General features: G+C 34.2%; 1 protein-coding gene across 7 annotated transcripts in view; it reads right to left on the minus strand.

The window, feature by feature from the left end:
* STXBP4 (syntaxin binding protein 4) overlaps window positions 1–22900 on the minus strand; it is a 237951-nt gene that overhangs the window by 138948 nt on the left and 76103 nt on the right. For all 7 annotated transcript variants that reach the window (XR_002781532.1, XM_011365019.2, XM_023533520.1 and 4 more), the window contains one exon: window positions 21772–21905. Coding sequence is in view for 6 of the 7 variants with exons in the window: in XM_011365019.2 (XP_011363321.1) it covers window positions 21772–21905 (134 nt within the window). In the remaining variant the exon portion in view is untranslated. The remainder of the gene's footprint in view (window positions 1–21771; window positions 21906–22900) is intronic.

A 22900-nucleotide genomic window follows, 5' to 3' on the forward strand; every position in this document is an offset into this window, starting at 1 on the left:
TATCTATCTATCTATCTACCTACCTACCTACCTATCTATCTATCTATCTATCAAATAACCTTATCTATCTATCTATCTATCTATCTATCTATCTATCTATCTATCTATCTACCTACCTACCTATCTATCTATCTATCAAATAACCTTGCCTCAAAACACTGCACTGGCATTGAAGCTGCCTCCTAAGCAAAACATAAGTAATAGAATGGCATATAACTATTTACAGGTAGAGACCGTGAAGATTGCATTTGTTTATTAGACATTTGTGTGTACATGCAAAAATTTGTATTTAAAATCCAATAAATCAAATCTACTTTAAAAATCTAATTTATAAACCCTGAGAATCTTAAACTTTATTTCTTTTGTCCCCTCACTAGATCATTCTTTTATACTCTATTTTATGACCTACCAACTTTACTCACCATCACACATTGATCACTGACAATCTGACTACTGAATATGAATTATAATTTGAAAATATTGATAAAAAATTAAATATTTGCTGATATATTTATAGAAGTTATTTCTGATATTCAAACTGATATTTTAAATGTAGTGGTATTAAAAATTACCATGTCCTTTACCATGTCCTTTAAGTATCTTGGGAAAGGTCTGAAATTAATTGAAAAGAGAATTTCACAAAATAAAGGAGGAAATCCTTTTAATTTATAATATTTTCTACTCGAGAGGTATGCTTTAGTAACCTTAACTGTGGTTATATGTTAAAAATAAATGTGCGATTATAATGTTGGTTTGATTTAGTGAGTAATCAAATACATTCTTAGAAGTATAATTAAAGCAGAGAAATACAAAGGCTAGATGCATATGCTTAGAAAATTCAAAATATCCACAGACGAATTTTCCTTGTTGGCAGTACTTACATTTCAAATCCATGAAAGAAAAGGAATACACTTATATTGTAAGATTTCATTTATTCAGTAATAACTTATTGATATATTTTATTACTGAATACAGGCTGAGTAAAGTTTACCTTTGAATTAGCTGACACGTACTAGAACTGAATATGAAGATATTTGGTTACAGTAGAAGGTTAACCATCAGTTAAGGTAGTATATATATAGTGGATATAAGGTAATGAATATATTTTTAATTTATCTACTTGTATTTATCTATTTTATTTTAAATCAAAACATATAAATATATATTCATTTGTCAATTTTTATTAGGTCAAAGTCTTTTGTTTGTTGATTAGTCCTCTGATTAGGGTTCTCTACTGTTCTTTTTGCAGAAAAAACACTCAAAATGCATTGGCTATCATTTCCAGTTTCGATTTCTTTAAAGTGGATTGAGAATTAAAAAGTTATAAAACAATCCAAGAACAGAATTCTTCTAGACTTTTACAATTTCCCAATATTTTATAGATGACTCTCTCACATCTAATCATTAGCTCACCTTTATGAAATCTCTCTAAAGCATTCAACTTAGTTTTTGCAAAAACAACTTTTTCTTTCCACATTCATATGTCATTAAATTACAACATACATAAGGAATTTATAGTAGCAATTATGACTGGCACTAATCGTTTTGGAAACAAACCCAGTCGACTCTGATGCATAGTTTAACTTTTAGCGTCAAGTTCACTAATAGCGGTACAAGGGAGAGGCCTGCTACAGAGGAGCGGGCATTACCCATGCATAGCAGGATACCTCACAGGGAGAAGAAAGTGAGCTGGTTAACCTGGTTAGGGCAGTTTCTATTTTTTGGAGAAAGTGGTTCCAAACAAATAAACAAACAAACAAATAAACAAATGACTACGGAATCTCTTATAATTTATTGAGAATAACTTAAAAATTTTTTTACTATCAACCAGGACAATTACTTAACTATTCGAAAGCACATGCTTTTAAAACCATTCAGTTTTTCTTGGTTTCCACAATAGTACACTTGTCTTATTTTCCAGCTATCTTTTAGTCTAGTTTCTTCTTTTTCTATAGACCTCTAAATGTTCCTAGGAGTCAGTTTTGGATCCCTTTCTTTTCTTGATTTCTATTCTTATCCTAGGTGATCTCATGACTTCCATAGTTTTAAAACCCCTGTGTATGCTGATGACTCTCAAATTTGGTCAGCCTCGCTCTTTCTTCTGACTCTAAGACTAGTATAAGCAACTTCCCAATAATAACGCCACTTAGATGTTTCACAGGCAAATTATACTTTATTTTTCTAAAATCAAGTTTTGATTTATTTCTCATAAGCTTATCCTCCCTGAAATCTCTCAGATCTCACTAAATGAATCTATTCTGGCCTCTTTTCATTTCCTGGAGGCAGCTCTTTGCCTCGGCCTGGAATACTCTCTCCTTGCTCATTATATGGCTGCCTCCTAGTCATTCAAGTCTTAAAGCTTATGATGTTGATGAACAATCCTTACAATCCCTCCATTTCTATCAGAGGAACATGTGCACTATAGACATAGCACTTTCTCAGTTTGATATGACCTATTTATTGGTTTTCCTGTTTATTGTTTGTTTTCCTCAACTAAACTATAAGCTCTGTGAAGATAGGGATCATGCTGTTTCATTCATCCCTGTCTATGATAAACCTAGCAAAATGCCTGACATATAGTAGGCCCTCAAAAATGTTTGCTGAATAAACAAATAACACTTTATTCTTGTTCTTTAGAATACTTACCACAATTATTAAGTATATAATTAAACTCTTTTTAAAAGTCCAATTATTCCCCACCAAGTGAATGCTGCAGGAAAGCCATGTCTGTGTTATTCCCTCACGCAATACACAGTGTCTGACACATAGTAGGTGCTAGTCAATATCTGTTGAAGAAAGGAAGAGTGGGAAGGAAGGAAGAGAAGTGAAGATATGATTAAGAGAGAGAGCAGACGCTAAAGAAGAATGTTTTACGGTAATACTCTGAGGCTATGGTAACAATTTAAATCCATTCAATCAATCGTGCAGTTGTTTTACTCACATAATGTACACATCTATACTTTTGGAAACAGCTAGACGAGTCAGTATTTCACTTGTAATACAGATGTTTGATGTTATTTAGATACAGCTGAAACTATCATTTTATTTTCTGATTATTGGTATAGCCAATTTAGATAGACCTATTTTTCTTTAAGATACATAATTCTTAAATGAGTATTGTGCTAACTTACTCAAGGCCAAGAGTGTTGGGAAGCCTTGATTGACCATGTGATGTATGTACAGTGAAGTAACCTTAAGTCTGTCCAATTTCCTGACAGTTATGTTGTTATAGCATAATGGTTACCTAAGACCTTTGGTCATCATCAAAATATGAATGGGCTATAAAGGGAAAATTTCATGACCAGTCTTTTTTATACTATGGGCTGGGCCAAGAGAAAAGGCTATATCGTATGGCTGAAATCTGCCATATCACATGTCATATGACAGAACAGGACAGTTGTTTACCTTCCAGAGTATAAATACTCAGTAAAAGAAGAGTGAGATTATAATAGAGGATTGTAGTAACAGAAAAGATTCTTTGAACAAATCCAAAAATATTTGTTTAGTACAATTATCAAGTTAAATACTCACAGTTTCTGCCTACCAAGAATTCCAAGATTACATCAGAGACAGACACGAGAAATTTCTTTATGTATACAAAAAAGCAAATTCTTAAAAAAAACTTAGGAGTGGATCTTTTAAATACTTAACCCCCTGAGAAATTTCCCTCTAGAAAGATTCTTAATTATACTTAGCTTATTAGCTCATCTGCATTATAATAGCACTATGTACTTGTTTTTTTAATAATAAAAGGTTTTTATTAAAGACTTTACAGAGAGTGTCTCTATGTAGCTGACTCATATTTTATTAGTGGTAGGTGTGCAGAGAGGGAATACACTGGTTTTGTACAGGAAATACTACAGAGACTTGAAATCTAGGTCACATAACAGAGCACTGCTATAACAGAAGAGCACAAAGGCCCAATGTGTGTTTTTTTTTTTGCCTTCCACTCAAATAAGAAAAATCATGTTTAAACAAAAGTTAACAATTAACTGCTTTGTAATTACCTTTGGTCAACCTACATGATAATTAGTTATAACCATAATTATAATTTTTGACCTTTTCATCATCTTAACATGTTACCTTCATATTCAAGGAAATTTATATTCAGTGTATTCTAACAGCAACCACTAGACAGAAAGCCAGATAATAAAACTTGTGCTTCCGTGAAATCTTTTATCTGGAAATCTTAAAACTGTTTTAAATACCAATTAAGTTTCCGTAACATCATTAGGCAGTAAAGATGGGGAAATTTGACATGTCACATGGCAAGTCAACAATTAAACCAAAAAGAAAGTGTATTTGCTGCCCTGTACATTCTGACAGATTTGTTTGCCTTAATGGTTTATTGAATGTGTTATTATGGTAAACACATATTTAGGCACTAATGGTTTTCGGAAATAACACGAGTACCATGAAATACTTTGACAATAAGATATTTAAACTATGTTCTCAAATGCAAATGTACCCCACAGCAATGTTTTGACAGCATTTGTCAGGTCTTTAGGAAAAGATATTATCGCCTTTGAGCATTTTTAAAAGTATGTTTATAAATGTGTATGTTTCAACATTTTTCCTTGAGACATAATAAAGTAGGCTCAGATGTTTCCATTTAAATATAAAGAATCAAACAAAGCATTATTTCCTTGACTTTGTCTTTATTCCTATATTGAACTACCTAGACTAAGGTAAGAGACCTCAACTAAACTAAAATTTTTAACAATTCAGAATAGAATTGAAGAAGTCTTGGCCATTTCTCACCATGGTTAAACCAAGCACATAAATCATTTTTGATTAGTTCAGATTCGACTCCTGAATTGTAAATTTAAAAAATAATCCTAGGTGCTGGGAGATGACATCTCTACATCTTAACAAACATTCTCATTATTTAGGTCTGCTTCCCTTTGTGATTGCTTTAGAACTCTGGGCTTTAGATTCACTACCAGCAGGAGTCTGCTGATGAATTTACTATTTTAAACTGTGATTGAATGGAGGGGATCACTTTGTAAGTTATATAAATGTCTAACCACTATGCTGTACACCTGAAACTAAAAATATTTAATTTTTAAATGTAACTGAAAAAAATTTTAAATAAAAAATTGAAGTCAAATATTCTACTGAACAGCTTATTTTAATATAACTTTTCATTAAGGAGAAAAAATAATGTTTTTTACTCCAAATAATAAAAAAAAGGTACAGTTAAAAATTCAGAAAATACATGAACGAAGTTTTTACTTCTATTTGTGAAGAAGTATACAATTAGTCACTCTTTATAAGAAAACTTCAGGATGATGAGCTGAGTCAGAGTGCCATACAAATGTGACCTTCCTCTTAAGTCAACTCCTAACAAATGAAAACATATTAAGAACTATGAAATTGACAACTCTGTTGGATTAAGAATATCCAAACTTTTTGTTGTTCAAATCTCCAGGAAGTCATATTACATATTGACATATTTTTCTTATCTTTCTATTAGAAAAAAGAGCTAGATGATTTAAGAACTATGTTTAATGAATTGCACTTATATTTTTAAAAAGAGTCAATGTGTTTCCTAAGGAAGTCTTTGAAGGTTGATTTACTGCCAAGATACTTAGAAAAACCTGAAGCAGTCTGTTTCCTTAAGTTAATGTCAAATCATCATCTTCTCAAGCAATAAAACAATAGCATTTTGATGTTCATAAAAACTCTCCAACCCAAAGCATAGCAATGCATACTTCACAGAACCTTGTCGATATCTTATCAATAAAAATATTTCCAACCTCAAATAACAACATACATTACAGTACTAGAACACAGCAAAGATGTTTTCAAAAAAAGGCTAAGTTTGACAAAAACCTTGCTCCCAAAGAAAAAATATTATAGATACTTTGACTATTGTTTTTCTGAGCCCCAGATCAGGAGACTAATTCAAAGGGTGCCAAACACTCAAAATCAAGGTTGGCTCTGGGAAATACAAGCACTTACCTAAAGGACCCACTGAGTTCAATGGGGAGAGCTCAGAGCTTAGTCTTGTTTTCGGTGACAGAGCCAAAAGGTATTGCATCTTTTATGATTATGTTCTGCCCTGATGCTATTTGATCAATTATTCTAACCAGGAGGCTAACAAGGTCATTTTTCTTAATCTCACTGCCTCCCCGGGCACCTCCCCCTGCCCACCTCCCCCCCCACCCACCGTTTTTAAAGATATTGAAAATAAATGCTAATCCTTTCCTGAAGTAAACAAAAGAAAACTTTTTTTCTCTTGGATTCTTTATCACTTGAATAGTTCACATTTAGCCTAGTCTTAGACATTACATGTTTACAACTGTGTGTACCATTTCTATCACATAGTCTATACATGGTACATACAGTTGTAATGTGGTGCCCTAAGGGACATATTAATGTTAACAGCCCATCCAGTCATTTGATTATCATTACATGTTTAATAGCTTTTTAGGATAATAACTCTGATGCAGACGACCAAACGCTTTAATTAGTTTATTATCCTTTTTTATTTTGGAATATATCCAGGTCCTATTTGACTTTAATGTGGGGGCACGGCGCAATGCAACTTTATGGCCATTGTAGACAACTATAACCCTCAACTGGGTTCCTCAGTTTCTCATATTAGCTTAGTCTCCAAGAATAGAGGTGGCTCCCAACCTAGATTAAATCTGTAAATAATATTAGCATAACAAGGCAAATGACAAAAGCACAGAACATCAGGAGAATGGTAGATAAAATGACACAAGGAATGTGAAGTCTTCCAAGTGAGTGCCAGTGGAGGGGGAAAATAGAACAGATGAGATTGGAAAGGTGGAAAGAGCATGAGATAAACTGTTTTGTATATCAGATATTAGGACAAGTAAGCTTACATTTTACAGGTGAGGAGACTGAAGCACAGAGGTTAGGAAACTCATCAATATCATGCTGCTTATCAAGAACCAGAGGTGGGATTTGAACCCAGGCGATCTGATCCTTGAAGCCATGCTCTTGGCTACTCTATTCCTCCCATCATATAAAAAATAATGCATAAGTTTTAATAAACTAAAATAAAAGACTGAAAGTAATTAAGTAAAAATGTAAACAATTATTGTCTCTTGGTGAATTATAAGCAATTTTTCCTGCTTATTCACTCTTTTCAGATCTTTTCAAAATAATGAAAATAAAGTTTAACACATTTTTTTGTCAGCACATAATAAAATAAAAATATTGCTGGCCTAATTAACATTTTCCCTTTTATTTTAGCACTTCTCAATTTAGAAAAACTACACGCACTTTTAAAAGATACTTTGTTGACAGCTATCAGAGCACACTGTATCCGTCACCAGAAAGTCACAGAAACCCAGGCACAGGCAGGAATTTGTTCAGATTAAGTAACTCCTAACATACACTGTAGGATCAGTATCAATTTAGTTTAATTTCCTATACCTTTTTTCCTTAATCCTACACCTTTTAAACTACAGACTTACATAACTGATATTTACAAAATGACCACGAGGTCTTAAGAGACTGAAATGCCTTGTGAATCACAAAAGAAAGATTAAACTATATTCAAGACAGTGCTAGTATAAAATGTATTTCTGCCCTCACAAATCCACTGAAGATTTTCTCTTAAAGGTCACAAATGCTTTCAGCCAATTCGTCCTCACATTTTGTCTTCTTCTTAACAGCATTTAGCACCACTTATCACACCTTGAAATTCTCTTCTTTGTGGACTTTTCTTTTTTTGCCTTCCAATAATCCGTCTTCATTTCTACTTCCGGCATCCTGACTGCTCTCCATCTGGCCCCTCTTCTTCTGAGCTGCCCCCGAAGGACTTTTTTTCTTCTCCTGTCACACCTTTTCTGTGCAATATTTGGACTTCAACTCTCAGAACTACATGAACAATCCCCAAACAATATCTCCAATTCTAACCTTTCTCCCAATCTCCCTCTAGACATCTACCAGCATTTCTAAAGTCTAATGTAAAACTTGTCTGTCTTACTTCCCAGATCTGTCTTTCCTTCTGAGTTCCTTATGACTTTTAATGGTTCTATCACCCTCCAATAATCCAAGCTCAAAAATTCAGTGTCATTTTTACTTCTCTTCCTTGTTTTTCTCTTCAACTGTTGTTTAGTCCTGTACAATCTACCTCAATGATCTTTATTCATTTAGTTATTCAATTAACATGTATTGTGTAACTGCTGTAATGGATTCTGGGCCTACAGTGGTGAATAAGATAAGTAAAAATCTTGCCTTCCAATATTATATATTATATAGTAGAGGAGACACAATTTCAGGTGGCAATCAGTGCTATTAGAAAAACAAATTAGAGTAGAGGAATCATGATTAGTACAGATGATGGGGGCTTGTATTTTAGATAGAGTGGCCAGGAAAAGCCTCTTTCAAAAGATAACATTAGAGCACAGTTTTGAGTGAAGTGAGTGAGCCTGAAGCTCTTGTGAAGATCTGAAGGAAGCTCATTCCAGGGAGATGGATAGCAAGTGTAAAGGCAATGGACTGGAAATGAGTTTGGTATGTTTGAAGAACTACAAAAAGACCAACATGGCTGGTGTAGGTGTAAGCAGTGGAGTGGCAGACAATGAGATCAGGCAGCTACTTAGGGCCAGAAATGAAGAACCTCGTAGTCTGCATCTTATTTTTAGTGTGATAGGATGTGATTGGAGAATTTTGACTTGGGGAGTGATGTGGTCTGGTTTATGTATTAAAGACAACTAGAGAATAGGCTGTAGGGGAGAAATAATACAATACTTGTTAAATTTTTAAAAACTAACCACATTCTTAGGCAATACACATGGCCACTGAGTATTTTTATCAATTCACTTTTTAGCAATTCACTTTTTTTTTTTAAATGAAGGTTTAAATTCAACAGGTATATAATTTCCTAATTCCAAAATAATGACATTATTCATTGAAATATTTTTATTTCCTTAGTTTAGATTAAAATGATACCACATTTCTGAAATGAACAGTAAAAGCAAACATATATTTTTGCACTTATATGTTATATAAATGAAACCAAATCTTTTGAGCATTTTTTCATCAGTAATATGAAACAAGACAATTAGGAATAAATTAACAAAAGTATTTATAAAGAATTCATAAATTGCTAGTAATGTACCAGGCATTTGATGTACCAAACAGGAATGAATAATGTTAAAATTGTTTCCACTAGGGGTCTACAAAGAGAGAAGCTGAAAATAAAATGAATAAAAGATAAAGGCATTTCAATTACTGTCAAGTTATAAAAGGTTTGTACTTTTATGTGATGTGAGGATAGAGAATGGAGACATAACAAATGAGTCCATTATGTCAGGATCATTTGGCATCAGACAATTAAGCTTTTGGCATCTACCAATAGTGAATATGTCTCATATAAAACTAAACAGACCTCTGTAGATTGAGAAGGAAAAAAAAAACAGAATTATGAAAATCAGTATTCATAATAGACTTTAAGGTTTCTTTTATTTACAAAAAGTATTTCACTCATCTCTATATTCTTGGGGTTCATTCATTTGCTTCCCTGTACACAAATAAATGTCATGCTTGCCTTTTCACTCCCAAAAGTCTAAAAAGGAAAAAACACTTTCTTTGGAGGGAAGGGTGACTCCTTCTTTCTTATTGGATTTATGGGTTTGGTAATTTAACAAGGAATTCATTCGTTCATCAGTCAAGGAGCATCAGCTATGTGTCAAGCACTGTGACAGGTACTGAGGACATTAACCTGAATGAGACAACATCACATGGTGAGGAGGGAGAGCTGCTTTTATCAGGAAGATTCATGATAGCATTTCTAATATACAGCAGTTGTCCGCTTCTGGAGGCTGCTGTGCCTTATCAAGTAAGTAAAGGAGTAGCCTTCTGTTTCCCTAACTTCCCTCTATTGGATAGAAAAGAGTTAAAGAGGTGGGCAAGACAGGAAGGAGTCATGTCATGCAAAGTGTGAGGGTGGATTCACGAAGCTCATTCAGAGCTCTAAGACTGTAATTTGTCTCTTACTCTGATAGAGGGGGATCTTTTAACCTAGGGAAAATTCTAGCCGTGCCACTTCGAATTTCATTTTCTCAAATGGGAAGATAGAAGCAAAGGACAGTAGTTTATGATATTAATTTTCTACTGCTGTGTAATGAACTACAACACTGCTGGCAGCTTAAAATAACACACGTATATTTTATCATCTCACAGTTTCTGTGGGTCAGGAGTCTGGGCAAGGCTTAGCTGAGTCCTCTATTTAGAGTATCATAAAGATGTGGTCTCATTTGAGGCTTGATTGGGGAAAATTTTGCTACTGTCAACGGAATTCAATTTCTTGTGGTTATAGAATTGAAGCCTTCAATTTCCCCAGCTGTCAGCCTGAGGCTGCCCTCATGTGGGTCTCCCAACACAGCAGCTCACTTTTTGAACCCAGGAAACAGACAAAGACTCCAGCAAAATGAGCACTAAAATCTTGTGCAATATTATCATGTACATCCTGTCACCACTGCTGCTGCATTCTAAGGGCTACAAGTAAATCTCAGGTCTTGCACATACTCCAGGGGAGGGAATCGTACAAGAACATGGGCACCAGAAAGCAAGAATCTTGCAGACAAGCCAGAGTGTGTCTACCACGTTACTTAGACTTTCCTCCTCTATGTTAATTTAACATATCAAATCTTCTTCTTTATCTTCATTACTGCTTCAAATAACAGCTCTTCTCACCTTTAATTTTTATAAAACTTAAGTTAATCCTGACTTTAACTTTCCTGCTACTATTCTTACGAGTTCCTGTTCTAGGTTGTTTCTTTGTCCAGCTTTTATATATTTGTTGAAACATCCAAGCTCATCAAAGGGCTCTGTGAAGCTTCCCCTAATTTATTTGTATACCTCTACCTTTTCTTTCCTACTGAGACTGTAAGTAATTATATATACTTTTAAGATCTCTTACCATACAAGCCACATTTCTATCCATGGTCTCTAAACATGAGACCAAACCCATTTAACCTTAATTTTAAAACAAAATGAAACAGGATAAAACAAGACAAAACTGCTTTCATGGAATTTATGGTGTACGTCCAGAGATGTACATAATTAAACAATCACATCTTTAGATTCTTTTGGTAGAGCTACAACTCCAGCAGATGTTAGGATAGTTGAAGTACTTCACTATTACAACAGCTTAGCATGCATTGGTTAACCATCAACTTTGAGAGAGCATCATTCATATTCATTTTCTGCCTGAGCTGTGTGAGGTCCACCCTTACAGACCTACTCTGGTTTCTTTCTTTTCTCATCTCGAATGCTCTTTATGGTGCATCGCCCTCACTCACATTCATGGCTTTCTGTACAGGAAACTACCTGTAGTCTTACTTCCCTTTGATCAGATCTGTTGCTTTGAAAAAAGGTATGGCCATTTATGAAAATATTTAGGTCAGAAAGTCCCGCTAATGGCATGTGGTACCCTACCTAGGCTCTATACATACAAGAAGAGTTCATTCTGTTCTTCCTCAAGCCTCACCTACTTCATGAGCGAGCTTCACTGCTGCTTTCCACAACAGGGACACCCTCACCATCAGCAGAGCAAGCCTTCTCTCCTCTGTGTCTGATACACAGGTACTCAATAAATGTTGGTAGAATTGACTACTTGACCTCTATTTGTATACATAAGTGAGTATTTCTGTTTTTTAGATTCCTGCATATGAATGGGTATTTATTTCTATATGATAGATTCCTAAAAGTGAAACTGAAAAGGTACACTTTAGATTCCTAGAGACACAGATAGACTGCCCTCCAGAAGAGCTGAATTGAGAAACATCTATCAATAGTGTATTGTAGATTGCCAATCATTCTTAAAATATGGCCCTCTGGCAAATAAAAACGGTGCCTCATTATTTTAAGTTCACTCCCAAGTAAATGATATTAAAACATATATATCAAATATTCACATATATATTAAATATACTTATTAAATAGATATTAATCACAATGATAAAATATAATTATCTCATGAACACCTACTATGTGCCAGGTACTGTTCTAGATATTACCTAAAATGTAGTGAATGAGACATTCAAGATTTGTTTCCAAGGAGCACATATTCTAATAAAGGAGATAGACAATAAACAAGTAAACAAACAAAAACACAGTATGAAGTCTTAAGAAAGAATAAATCAAGGGAGAAAAACAGAGTATCTAAAAGCGGACAATTAGGCTGAGAGGACTGAATGATACAACGAGCTGGACCTCTCCACCCGTATTTACTTTTTTGTTTTTCTCAAACATACCAGGCGCTCTCCTGCCTCAGGGCCTTTGCATTTTACTGGAACATTCAGTTATCTATATGGTTTATTTTCCTCAGGTGAGTGAACTGAATGTGAAAGTCACCTGAAAGGTTTGCAGTGAACTGGTGGCTACCTGCACCCATTCCTGGGCAATTTTAGTATTTCTGCCTTCTATGTAAGTTCATCAAGGCCTCTCTCTCCACATACAAGACTGAACGAAATGTAGAGAGCCCTTGAGGCTGCCAGTTAGACATAAACTTCTTTATTATTTCAAACCCTATTTCCATGAAATAAATTCAAATTGAAGCTGGGTTTCCTATCCAAAATTTTCTGCTACTTTAAAGGGTGAAATGTTACTTTCCCATTGTTTTCAGGGGTTTTAGCACATGGTTTCTTATGTATTTTCAGTGGAGTAATTTAATAATGATACATTATATAAATCTATCTTAGTAGAAATCTTTTACCATCTTTCAAGATTCCTAGCTCTCCCCGTACTCCTCCAATAAAGGGTGGAGAGAGGGAATAGTTTATTATATTGGACTAGGTGGCAAGGACAAAATACTCCTTTTACATAATGACAATGAACAATGAAAATTACAATGATATATGCTGAATATCTACCAGATATGAGTCACTTTAAAAACATTATCTTTAATAAGCTAGCCAGTTCAGATACATTATCCTTAATCCTCACAACAACCTTACTAATTGACGATATCTCTGTTCTTATAGATGAAGAAAATGAGACTCAGAGAGCTTAAAGAATCCCTCAAACACATATCTATTAGGTGGTAGAGTTGGAATTTGAACCCAGTAGCATATGGTCTTTTTTTTACTATCCTACTCTGCATCTCTACAAGTAAAAAATGAATCTATGTTTTTGAAAAGATAGCATTTACAGTACGAACAACTAATTTTTATGTAAAAACTAAAGATAATGTCACAAATATTACTTCATTTTATCCTGTAATGTAATGAGCTATGATGCTCTTTCTTTCCATTTTATAAATGAAGCAGAAGTAAGGTTGAGGCATTTATCTACAGTTTAAAAGAGGTTGTTCAAGAAGGTTTTCTCACTCCCAATGTTCTATCTACTTTAACTTTCATTAGCATTTGAGAGTTATTAGAGAAGAAATGAGTAACACCAATAGCATCGCGTAGTCCCAAGAACTAATCATTTTTAATCTAATTGGTAATGTTGGTGGATAAGTTCATGAGGTCACAAATTTTAGAAAAAATATTATTAAAGATTTAGTTCTTGATTCTATATCCTCAGTTTTAAGGTCTTTACTTAGACACACTTATTACTCCCTCTTTATGCAGTGTTTTGTAAATGATTACAGAGAGTTTTTATTTCTTACTGAGGTTTCCATGGTGCTTATTTTTCTTTTTTACTTTTAAAAACTGCTTTAAATTTCAGAAGTAACAAATGCCTACTCTAAAAAAATCAAACAATGCAGAGGTTTCTAATAAAATAAACAAACACTCTCCCAACCCAAATTCCTGAGAAATCAATGAATCAAAAAGTTAAGTATCCTCTACATCCGACTGAAAATTACTAAAGCTTCTTGAACCAATGCAATCTATTGCTTTATTCTGAATATTTGTAAGGCCCGAAAATTAGTTAAAATGAGGTAAATTTTGGTCAATGATTCTAATTAAAATAAAAAATGAACTCCAAACATATAGTCTAATATATTTACATAGTGCTTTACATTTTACAAAGCACTTTCATATTAGTTCTTCTAATGCTTGAAACAACTTTATGAAGACTGTATTCTCACTTGTAGCTAAGACTCCAAGAGGTCATTATATTTTATCAAATGTAGGATAACAATGAGCATAACACACCCCACCATTTTATATGCTCCAAAGAGGAAATAAACTTGGCAACTTGATTGTAACATAATGACTTAACTATACGCTTTTGAGACTCACAGAACTTAATACTAAAAGACCTGAGTTAGGATTCTGGCATTGTCCTTTCACAGCATGTGACTTAAGTAAATCATTTAAGTGCTCTGAGCTTTGATCTTCTCATATCTTTTAAATTGGAAATCATAATGCCTCTCTCACAGGGTTGCTGCACAGATGTACTGATGTAAAATACTACTTTTAAATTATAAAACTGATAAAATTTTTAAATCTGCTATATCTGTGGTATTAGTAACATACATTATCTGTAATAGTAGTAACAACATTCTATTATATTATTAAAATTGTTACTGAGCACCACTGCTACCACTGCTGTCTTTTCTGAGATGAGTTGTTAATGCTTTGTCCTCATATGACCCCTAGAGAACATCTATTCCATTAACCTAAAAAAAATGCATTCAGTTTGGATGAGGACATTCTCGGGCCTTGAGGGGAAATATTTCTTTCTGGCATTATTTACATTTTCCTCATCCAGTTATAGGCTTGAAACATGAGCTACACTTTAGACATTATATTATTATAGTCAGATCTAATTGTGGCAGGAATAGAGAGTTTCATTTTTTGGAAGAGAGATAATTTACTATACTTTACCATCAATGTCTTCTGGAGTTTTTGAAGCAGTCCTTGTGTTTTTTCTGCCTTTGTGTTAGAAATCATTTTACGTTATAGTCTGTTCACCATGTTAGTGCTAAGGTGTACAGGCTTTTACTTGATTAAATCTTAGATATTGTACATTCTGCAATTCCCTTGACAACTATATTCCTACCTTGTGGGAGAAATTAGGTCTTGCTCGTCTAGCCATGCCTTCATATATTATGGCTGCTGGCAGTATATGTGATTAAAGTATATATCTGAAATACTTTCCTAGTAATGATCTCCTGTGAAAATGCATACCATGTGGTAGCTCTGGGATTAATTCACACTAGAAATTTGTTTGTGTATATTAAATACTGCAAACATGGTGGCTTTCTGATTTTTATGACTGATGAACTATGCTTCCTTCTTATGTACCAATAGAGAATAGTACAGGGTTAGCATAGATTTGGTATAATTAAATAATTTCAGCACTTCAATTCTCAAGAATGTGTTTAATGAAAAAGGCAAATACCCAAGAGTTAATTAACGTGCAGAAGGAGCAACAGGAAACACAACGTAGTCTAAGTTCCATGCTGATGACAGATAATTGCTTTGTGCCTCTGGACTTTCGGTTTCTCATGGACCCTGTATGCACATGAATACCAAGTTTAAACATCAGTACTGAATTTCAGGTGTTCTATTGTTTCTTGGCCTTTTGGCTAAATCAAGTGAATTTCAGGTGTTCTAAATGTTATACACACTGGTATACTACTATCTCTCTTTTTAAAAATGACTATATGTTCCTTGAAACTCTAAACCTACTCCAAGCTACTACCATTTCCCATGCTAATCACTGCAACAGCCAACCAGTCTTTCTGATTTCTTCACTCTTGCTACTCTTCCAGTCCAGTTCAAACAAATGCCTGAATAATCGTTTAAACGTAGATCAGGTTGTTACTCCTCCTGCTTAAACCATCAACGGTTCCAATGATAGTCAAAATAAAATCCAAACTGCTGAGGATGGCATTCAAAGCCCTATGTGATCTGACTCCTTTCTACACCTCTACCTTTATCTTATGCTATTCTCCTGCTTGATGTATCAGATATCCAGACTCTTTTCTTTCTCTCAAATATATCAAAATTGCTCCTACCTCAGGGTCTTTTGTATTTGGCATGAAAAATCCTTGCTATAGATTTTCTCCCGACTGGATCGTGGATCAAATGTCAACTCTTTAAAGAGGAGTAGCATCCCTACTTACATTACCTTACACATCATCTGGTTTTATTATATGCATCATTGTCTAGAATTGTTATTTACTTATTTACTAACTTACTTTGTCCTTCTCTGCCCTTACAATTACTTAAAGAGCTTCATGGCAAGGACTATGTTTATGCTGCTATTCTCAGTGACTAGGTTAGGGTATAGCCCACTATAGATACTTAATAAATAATTCATGAAATAAAGTAACGAATCTAAAACATTATCTTTTCTTAAGTGATATGCTTTTTTCTCACTATTTTTTTTCTGGAAATAGAATTGTACCGGGAAAAAAAAATTACTTATTTTTCTTGAAGCTAAGAATAATTTACCCATATAAAACAAAATTAAATCACCCAAGCACAGTTTCTTTTCCAGAAATCAACAAAGATTAAATTAGATATATTTTCTTAATGGTACATTAGAGCAGTGACCTACTTTTAATTTGCAACAATACAAGACAATATGTGAATTTACCATTTTCCTTGAATGGTAAGACACCATAGTATTTACAGTGGTTATTATCTGGCTCTGAACAATCAAGTCACTAGAGAACAGGTCTGCCTTATAAAAACGGGTGAAATTATCTCTCTAATGGCATCAGAATCACATAAGCTTGGAACATCCCTTCCTAAATTCCAGGAAAAGAAAGATATATAAATAGCATGATTATTTTATGGAGAAGTAAATACTATAATGCCCATTCTAAAGAGTATTGATTACTTTAAGCAAAGATATATGGCTCTTCCTTTAATAAATTCATGTTACTTAATAAAAATGTGCTCTGGGGAAAATAAGAAAAGCAATGATGATAGTTTGTGACCTAGAATAAGTACGATAAGAAGATGCTATATCAAGTCTGAGTTTTGGATCTAAAAGAAAATTTACGAAGGCCTTCAAATATTGCAGTACTGCATTTTCCCTATTTCTCATAAAACCTTTCCTCATCTGCCTAAATAACTTCTAATTACCTTCAGAACATAAAAAGATATAACAAAAAAGAATATAAAAAAATATAACAAAATATATAACAAAAAGCAGAAATTACTAATTTTAAAACTTAAACTATTGCTAATTTCAGACAGGAACAACTGAATTGATACAGGAGGCTTGCATAGACAAATATATGTAATCAGATGGCTGTTGCTTGGTAGGGGAAAAGTTTATCCTCATTTTCAAATGGCTGAATAAAAATTACATAATTATTCGATCAATCTGTAACATGTGAACATCCATAGTTCTGCTATTATAAGAAATGCTATGATGAAATTATTACATATACACTGTTATGCACATCTCTCATTATTTTCTTTGCAAAATATACCAACAGGTGGAATTATTGAGTTAAAATATATTACCGTTACGTTTTTTAACTTTCAAAAAAACTCTCTAAATAGGTATTTTTAAAGCTCTTGATATATACTGTAAAATTGATTCCCAAGAATGTTGTGCTAAATTATATTTCCACTTGTAGTAAATGAGAATATTTACTTTCGACTTTAATTAGTGGCCAGCCCAGATCGTTCCTAAATTGAAGGGATTTTTTTAAATGCCTAATATATGAGTAACTTAAGAAAAAAAGGACATTCTGTACGGGAACAATCCTTGCTTTCTCTGCTCAGGCATCATTGGACCCTTGAGAGTTAAGAAACCTTTGCTTCAGCTGCTCATCTCAATTCTATAAATCTCTGAAGATTAAGAGCACACTTATTATTATAATTTTACCCTCTGCTTTGGTGCAGGGAGACGTTCCTTTCTTGGTTTTAATCTTTTAAATACACAAACACAATTTTAAATGTCACTTCTAAGTATAGGAACAGAATGGGGAAGTTTTGGCATGCGATCGCTATACCATCTTGATCCCAAAGTCTATTCTGAATCTTGATAGCTATGTTTCCTTGCTTTAATACTGTGGCCTTTTTTAATAATTATATATTGGTATGTTTGTGTATACATCTGTTTATAAGAGTTTAGATGAAATGTGTGTCTATATGTGATATATTTCTCTTTATAAAAGCTTGCATGTAGAGAGCTCTCTACACGAATTGCTTTTTGACCTTTGAAAGGATGTGTGTGACATTCAGCCAAGTTGTTGGAGTTACCCTCTCAAAACTCAGGCTGTGGGCTGGTCAGTTAGCATTGCATATACAAGGAGGATGCAGCAGTCTGAGGAGAGTGAGAAGCCAGCCAAGACCAGAGGTGGCTATGCAGAGCAATGTGGCTTTTGGTGCAGAAGCCAGTGTGCTAAGTGCAGGTCAGATCTCAAGTGTGTCTATGCTGCCTAAATGACCAAGCCCCAGGTGGCCTTCTGCGTGACAGAGAATTTGTTTGAATGCTGAGAATTTCAAAAATGCCATTGACTCACCAAGATAAAAGAGTAACAAAGAGTTACTACCCCCCCAGCCACTCTATTTATTACCTCTTCAAATTAAAATTCATTGAGGGTGCCCTCCTGCCAGGGTTCCTCCAGTTATCCCTATAACTGCTATTTCTGTTCAGCAGAGGGAGTAACAAATTGGCCCTGTGTGCTTTCTTCTATGAGGTGCTACTTGCCCTGTATTGAAAAGTTTGAGGGATTGGCCTGTTATCGATAGCACTTTTGAAGATTTTACTCTATTTTTAGGTTCCATTTATCATTTCCATGGGAGTCTTGAAGGAAGGTAGATGCCTGCGTTAATGTCAACTTACCAGGAAGTCAATAAGTTCTCTTTCTACTAAATACCTCCTATGGGATTACTTGGCCAGATTCTTTTATTATGTATTTTTAAAATAGTACTGCCTCTTTCTGCTTTTGTTGCAGAATATTTTGTCAATCTAGATGTCAGTCAAAGATTACAGTTCAAAACAAGTAGCTATTTCAAATAAAGATTACACTAAAGCATTATAATATCGATCATGTAAATATTGACAGAGATCAATATAAGCACTTCCAGGGGTTCCAATACTGATTGACAATGCCTATTCTATCTACATACTGTCTCAACTTGAAATAATGTAACAGAACAATGCCTATTCTATCTCCATACTGTCTCAACTTGAAGTAATGTAACTGTAAGTTTCCTTACAGTTAGCAATAAACCACTGAAAGATAAGATGCTGATTCAGACATTTAGCCAGTTTCCTGTGATGATTACGTTCTAACTCAAAATCAGTAATAACATTAAATGTTATATATTAAGAAAAGCTCTCATCTACCATATTTTCAAATGTATCCAAGTTGAAAGAAGCTTTAAACAATTATTTAAGACTTAACACAGAGAAAAAGTGCATTTAAATTAATCACTTTAAATAATAATGACATGTGGAACCAGCATCAGCAGCAGCAGCAGCAGTAATGTCTATTTATGGAACATCTTACATTACCAAGTGCTCTGTTAGCTACTTTACATGTATCTCACTTAATCCTCCAATCCTGCCACTTCCGATATGATCTCAACACTTTTCATAAGAGGAAACAGGCCCAGAGGTTAAAGTAATTCACCCAGTGAAGCTGGGTGACTAATTGGGCTGCTCTCTGGAGCATCTCTAGGGAACATCAGAGACTTTGAGGAGCACTGTTTCAAATCACGACTCCAGGCTGCCTCGATGACCCTTACACTTCTCCACTGCCAGAGGTATTCCAGTGAGGGCTGGGCAGTCACGTTTGCAATACTGTAGAAAGCATCTGTGTTCCCTGTTATTCTACATCAGCGTTCTTAGGTTGGGGTTCGCAAACACTCTGGAAACAGATGCAAAATGCGTATGATTGAACATTTCTGGAAAGAGGGATTGCACCAGATTTCGGTGTAGTCCACAACCCAAAAAAGGTTCACAACTGTCTTGAGATTTTCCTCAGAGGCTGGTTTCCAGCTATAAGACCCAAGAAATCTTATTCTCATTTCCAGGGAAATCCCATAGTAAAACATCTTAGAGTGTACTTCTATTAAGAAGAAAGTGAAAGCAATTACCCACGAGAAAATTTCAAATTGTAACTGGAAATTACCAGATAGTCATGGCCAAGGAAATGAGATGAAGGCTGTAACTGAATTATCTTCCTTATGGCAGTAATTTTCTGTTTTTCATTACATATGTAGAAAATGCTACTGCTTTAGGAGAGAGAAAAATGAGCTGAGTGTATCTGAACGATCAAACTTAAAAAGATATGTCATATAAAATTATAAAAGCACTGGGAAAATATGCCAACACTGGTGATTATATTTCTAAATAAAAAGAAAACATAGAAACGTGTTAGTTTTAAACAGCAAAGTATGTATAATCTTGTAATGGATAAAAAGTGCAGATGGAATTTCTCACTTTTATTCCGAAAAAGTTCTGCTGAATTTCAAACATTTTCTTTGAATAATCATGTTTGACAAATATAAAGGTTAATGCTAGAAGATAATTAAAATTAATGATGGCAATGTCCACTGGGCCATGTCTGTACAGGTGTTTCCTTCCACTGTTTCCATCTTAACTTAAAAACATCTGATATATGAAATTCTGAGCTTACGCATAATATATTAGGAGTGGTTATTTTCATCCTCACTAAAATATACAGAATTTCTTTACATAAAGAGTTCTTATAGGGTTTTTAAAATGTAATCTGATTTCTTAAAAAGTAATAGGTTATACAAAATTAAGGAAAAAAGCATTGCATAAATTAAGCGGATACTATTAAAAGCATGGTTTCTAATCCTAATAACATAGTACTGAAGTCAAAAGTTATCCCAAAGGATCTCTGAATACTACTCTACACCAATTCAAGCCATTTAGTACCCAAGACTTTACTAAAATTTATTATTTTGATACTTAATTAACATATAATTTTATCTATATCTTTACACATTTTTACATATATTTAATATCTGGTCCCCAGCACAGGAAGATTAAAAGTGGCAAACTTAAGAGAGATAATGGAATGTTAGAAGCCAGCACAAAGACAATCAGCAGACAGAATGACATCAAGAGAAGAGACAGGAAAACAAACAAATAAGAAGAGAGTCCAAATCCATGAAGAGGCAGAAGTACCAGGAGACAGACTACCAGGAGGGAAGGATGGAATGTCCCAGCATTTAAGCTTTCCCCAAGTGTCTCCCTGTCTACGGGGATGTTGGAAGCTACTTGGGGCCTTGGCCTGCTTCTCTTTTCTAGCCCAATAGTGACTCTAGAGATATGAGTGACAGATCATGCATTTCCTTAAGGGCGGTATTCTCTTGGCCCTAGCTTAGGAGTTAAATGCCTGATAGGGCAGCTCTGAAGAGTAGGGAACTGGTTCTGCTATTCTATAGCCCTTTAATTAATTACCCTGCTGACTGCCCCAGGATCTTTTCTTGGTTTTCCCTGCCTGTGATACTGGGGATTTTTCCATGGTTCTACTTAACTCACTGTTCCAGCAGTCCTGTTTTTCATATTTACTGTGTTTTGGGGTCTTTAGTTTAGCTGGGCTGTACCTTCAATCTTATTCCATCTGTTGTATGGTATTAAAAAATTCCTCTATGTTGATTCTACCCTTCCAGGTTTCTAGTGCTCTCGTAAATTTTTTAACATTTATTCTTACACTTCAAAGAGACTTTGGATGGAAGTACAGGGAAAGACATGTCTTAATCAGCTATCTTCTGCTGAAAGTCACTGTAAATAAGTGCATTACGATTTTTATCACTTAGCTACTATCAATTTTACTGTAGTCAAACCAATACATCTAACAAAATTAAACTGTAAAACTTGAAATTTTGTTTTGTTAAATAAATTACTTTTTAAAAAATTTTAAAAATTCGGAAAACTTACAGTCTACATCAAGGATGGCACGGACAGACTCGACGAGCTCCTTAGACGCCAGCGCCAGCGTGGCTGGGGTGCTACGGCCACCCCTCCCCCACGGCTTGAGGGACGTCTGAGAAGCCAGCACAGCTCTTCTTTCACTAAGAGGGGGATAAAATAATGCTGAACTTTTTACACAATAAATAACATTTATCTTAGTTAAATCTGAATTCTTAGTAGCTATTAATTTGTGCAAAAATATTTCTGTATCTGGGAACATTACATCCTTACAGCCATAAATGAAGTAATTCACAAAAAACAATATTTGTTTTCAATTCTTTATTGTATAACAAATAGGCATATTTTAAAACTTAGGTTGACCTCATATATAAGAAGGAAGGAAAAGAAGGATAGCCCACTTTCTAAATCACTTGGGCTTATTTTTTGAGTGCTTCTGTTATGTTAACATGATGTAGTAATAGTAAATGTAAATTCGACACGTATACCTGCTCCCGAAATTATCTCTTAAGCACTTCCATTTGTCCCTAAATCTAAAAACAGCGTAGAGTGTTTATATCATTTTAAAAAATGCAAATAGCACCTGAAATGAATGCATTCTGATATAATTAAAAATGCAAGGTTTTACTGCAAAAAAATCATTATGCTAAAACTTTTACTTGAAAAGAGACAATTTTAAACTGATGACAAAACCATCATTACTTACAATCCATCTTCTTAAGCATGATGGTATTAATTCACAAGGAGAAATTAAAGCATCAATTCTCAAATTCAAATATAGAGCCTTTGTTCTGTGTTTAATGACCAAGGCCAATATCTACTATAGAAGATACAGTACATTAAAAAAAGACTGAACCAATTCTACTAGTGTTTAACTTTCCAAGACATAGTGAAAAACTTGTTTAATGTTACTTTTTAAAGTTATCTTTTTTCCATGAACCAGTTTAAGGCAAGGCCAGGCTCTGGTTTTTAGATAGTCATTTTAACCTTTATTTTTAATACCAAAACTTCTGAATTATTCATCAAGGTCATAATGAAACTTTGTGGTTGGGGGCAGAGAACTCATACAAGGGGAATCTGATGGCTGAGTATTTTAACAGGCTTCCTGAAAATAATCATCATGGAACTCACATAATTA

The sequence above is a fragment of the Pteropus vampyrus genome, unplaced genomic scaffold (genome assembly GCF_000151845.1).
Source record: "Pteropus vampyrus isolate Shadow unplaced genomic scaffold, Pvam_2.0 Scaffold104, whole genome shotgun sequence".
Taxonomy (NCBI): Eukaryota; Metazoa; Chordata; class Mammalia; order Chiroptera; family Pteropodidae; genus Pteropus; species Pteropus vampyrus.